Source organism: Quercus suber, unplaced genomic scaffold (assembly GCF_002906115.3).
Source record: "Quercus suber isolate HL8 unplaced genomic scaffold, Cork oak 2.0 scaffold_188, whole genome shotgun sequence".
In the NCBI taxonomy this organism is placed as follows: domain Eukaryota; kingdom Viridiplantae; phylum Streptophyta; class Magnoliopsida; order Fagales; family Fagaceae; genus Quercus; species Quercus suber.
Window position 1 is genome coordinate 1,069,030 of NW_027069646.1, and position 4,111 is coordinate 1,073,140.

General features: G+C 36.2%; 1 protein-coding gene across 1 annotated transcript; it reads left to right on the forward strand.

Annotated features, from left to right (window-relative positions):
• Positions 1 to 2,128: 2,128 nt before the first annotated feature.
• LOC112031923 (cytochrome P450 736A117) lies at positions 2,129 to 3,631 on the forward strand. The gene is made up of 2 exons (XM_024064624.1): positions 2,129 to 2,851; positions 3,416 to 3,631. Exons 1-2 carry the CDS (start codon positions 2,129 to 2,131, stop codon positions 3,629 to 3,631), a joined length of 939 nt encoding a protein of 312 aa, XP_023920392.1.
• Positions 3,632 to 4,111: the final 480 nt, after the last annotated feature.

Consider the following 4,111-nt stretch of genomic DNA (forward strand, 5'->3'; position numbering starts at 1 on the left):
ATGAGGCGTTCTCCATAACAAAAGTCTCAACTAACCTTGTAGTCTCATCTAGTTTGACTAACAGATTAATTTTTTCAATTTTTACCTCATTAAGCTCTTTCTTATACTCATCAGAAGAGTCATTCTCAGTATCACTCAAAGTACAACCAACCCTTTATCTTTTGACTTCTTGGTATTTTCCTTCATAAGATAGTTTGGGCACTCTATCCTTATATGACTAAAACCTTTGTACTTATGGCATTTGATGAGGGGTTTCTCATTCTTGCAATTCCTTGAGGATTTAGGAGGTTTGTCCTTATCCTTTTTCCTAAATTGAAGAAGTTTGATAATCTCATCAATTATGAAGGTTAGATCCTCATCCTCATCATCATCTTTAGAGTCCTCAATTTTTTCCTCTATACCCTTAAGAGCCAAGTTTCTACTATTTCCACCTTTTTCCATTAAACCTAATCCCATCTCATAGGTTTAAAGGTTACCTACAAGCTCAGTCAAAGGAATTTGATTAATATCCTTTACTTCTTCAATAACAGTGATCTTGGCATAGAATCTTTCAGGTAAGGACCTAAGGACTTTCCTAACAATTTTGGATTCTGCTATAGATTCTCCAAGGTTGAAGGTAGAATTCACAATATCTTTGAGTTTAGCATAGAACTCATCAAAGCTCTCATCCTCCTCCATCCTTATTTCTTCAAAACTACTAATGAGTCTTTGAAATTTCACAGTATTTACTGCCTTGGTACCTTCATAGGTGGTCTCAAGAATGGTCCATGCTTCTTTGGCAACTTTCGTGGATGATATTTTCTTGAATTCCTTATTGGTCACCCCACAAAACAAAGCATTCAAGACCCTACTGTTGAAATTTGCCATTATGATTGTTGCTTCATCCCAATCCACCGACGCTTCCTTTGGCTTAATCCAGCCTACTTTAACAACTTGCCATACTTGTTCACCCAGAGTCTGCAAAAAAACTTTCATACAAACTTTTCAGTACGTATAATTAGTCCCATCAAACAAAGGAGGAATAAAAAAAGATTGTCCACGATCCATGACAATGGGGGTCAAGGATCACACTTAAGAAATTAATTCAATCAGAGTGTACCCGTTCTGAAACCACTTGTTGGGAAATTTAGACCTCGGTTGATAGAATTTACAAGTTTTAAATCCAAGTTGTTAGTTAGATTTATTATGAGTAAAACTTGTTAAAACAAACAAACATCAATATCATGTCAAAATCATGTGCAGTGGAAAAGTAAATAAGACAAGATATGATGATCCAAGAAAACCAATGAAACAAACTAGTTTCACAGTAAAAAATCTAGGGGAAAACTTTCCCGAGAAGCAATTCATTATAGTAAAGAGAAGTTTCAGATTGAGTACAAAACCTTTGTCCATAGACTCTACTATCCCCGTAGATGAACTTATAGCAGAAACCTTCTACCGCTTCTGAACCTTTTCAGTATATGAATGTCACCCTTTTGCACGGCTCTCAGTACGTGACAAACTAATGATACACGACTCTCAGTACGTGACTAACACACCAACTTAACGAAGATGTTGGCTGCAAAATTCTTCACTTCATCAACAATGAAGATCAAGAAGCACTTGGTTACAAAACTCTAAGGCGCAAAGATACAGTAGCTTCTTCCAGAGAAAATAAGGCATTAGTCACCTTTTGCATATGTTCTCCTTGTATTATCTTATGCGACGGCCTTTAAAATAAGTCTTATATATGTCTAGGGTTGTGAAAAAAGAAACTCTACACATAGATGTCAGCATGGGCCGAAAATCAAATCTTAAAATTTTGATTTCGTAATTCTCGATAGATAACTATCTGTCAACAGCTGCCAAGACCTTGATAGGTAACTATCTGTCGGCAACTATCGAGACTCATTAAACCTCGATAGATAGCTATCTATTGGTAGCTGTCTAGCTATCTGTCCAACTTTAATGAACAGCTTCTCTTCAATTGTTTTTTGGTCCAATCTTCATGGTTTTAATACTAGACTTGAACAACATGTTTCTTGATGTACTAAACCCATCATAGATCTACTCAATTACAAGTAAAGTGCGTTTTGTCAAATGATTAGCCAATTACATAAAATATGTCCTTAACACTTAGCTCAATGCCATGACCCTCTCACACTGCTTCACTTTGGCTGTGTACCAGTCCTTGTTGTCTCGTCTGTTGATGCTGCCTAAAGAGATCATGAAGACCCGAGACCTCAACTTTGCAAACCGCCCCAAATCAAGCATCTTCGATAAACTATTGTACAATTACAAAGATGTGTCAATGGCTCCCTATGGTGAGTATTGGAGGCAGATGAAAAGCATACTTGTGCTACATCTTTTGAGTAACAAAAGGTTTCAGTCGTTTTGCACTGTGAGAGAGAAGGAAACTTTCCTGATGATTGACAAAATCAAAGAGTCTTGTTCTTCATCTGTGAATTTGAGTGAAATGCTTGCAAAGCTTACCAATGATGCAGTATGTAGGGTCGCCTTGGGAAGAAAGTATGGTGAAGGGGAAGGTGGAAGGAAATTCAAGGAGCTTCTCGGGGAGTTTGGGGAGTTGTTGGGTGCTATCAACGTGGTGGACTATATTCCATCGCTTGCTTGGTTGAATCGTGCCAATGGCTTGGATGCCAAAGCAAAGAAAGTGGCTAAACAGTTTGATGATTTTCTAGATAGAGTAATTGACGAGCATATAGATTGTCAGAAGAAAGGGGATCATAACCATGGTTTTAGTCAAGAGAGAGAAGACCAAAAAGACTTTGTAGACATTTTGCTTTGGATTCAAGAGGAAAACGTGATTGGTTTCCCTATCGATAGAGTTAGCATTAAGGCTTTAATCCTGGTAAGAAAATTATCTCTCTCCCTGTGTGTGTTCATTTCATCAAGGGGGAAATTTTAGCTCCAAAATGAAATTTCTTCCAATTCACTAAGTGGCAATTTATAAACTTGCCCACAAGTAATTTTAGTCACATAATTAAATTATTGAATTATGTGATTTTTTAATAATTCAGGTTTATGGTTTATGAATCACCATGTAATGGGTTTGTTGAACTTTGCATGGGAAGTATGTTTATGTCCAAATTACTACATTTTTTAAGAGGTAAAAGATAAATGGGCATTGATTACTACACACTTCTTACAATACATCGTCTATAAACATCTTGTAGTTCATGTTTTAAGAGTCGGCATACTTAAAAAATATGGACAATGGGCTTGAGTTTGTATTCATTTTAATAAAAAGGTGAGACATCACTTCCATGCAAAAGTAGCCAGAGGTCTGATAAGCAGAAAAAAAAAGAAAAAAAAAATTCGGGTCCATTTTGTTCTGTTCTGCTTTATACTCAAACAGCTGCATAATGTCATGTCTTCTCTTTATTTATTTATTTTTTTAATTTTTATTTTACAGGATGTATTTGCTGCTGGTACTGACACTACATATACCGTCTTAGAATGGACAATGGCGGAGCTCATAAGGCACCCCAAGATATTGAAGCAGGTGCAAAATGAAGTGAGAGATATCATTGGCAACAAAATGTATGTAAATGAGAATGATTTGGATAAAATGCATTACTTGCAGTGGCAACGCCACATACAGCTTAGGGGCTTTCCAGGAACACCCTGACCTGAAAAAAAAAGAATTTATATATAATAAAAAAAATTATATTTGCTCTGTATTAGGAACACCCTCAATCGCAAAATTAGAAACGCCCTCAAATTTAAATTAAAAAAAAAAAAATTTGTTCTGCACTTCTACTTTCAAGCAAAGAAAAAAAAAATTTGTAACAGAGACAAGCCCACGGCAAGCCCAAGTGCCAAACAGATTACAGACAAACCCACAGATTCTCACAAAAATTAAAAAAAAAAAAAAAAAAAAAGAGCAGCACAGCGCCTCATAAAAAAAAAAAAAAAAAAAAAAAAAAAAGACAAACCCATAGATTCTCACTAAAGGCTTTATAAAAAAAAAAAAAAAGAAATCACTAAGCTAACCCTAACCTAAAGACAGACATAGGTCATAGAGCATTGAGCAACGCCGCTTGTAGAGGCTCATCCAAGCCAAGTAGCCAACGCCGCCCGTTGATTTGGCAGATCGCTCACCCGCCGA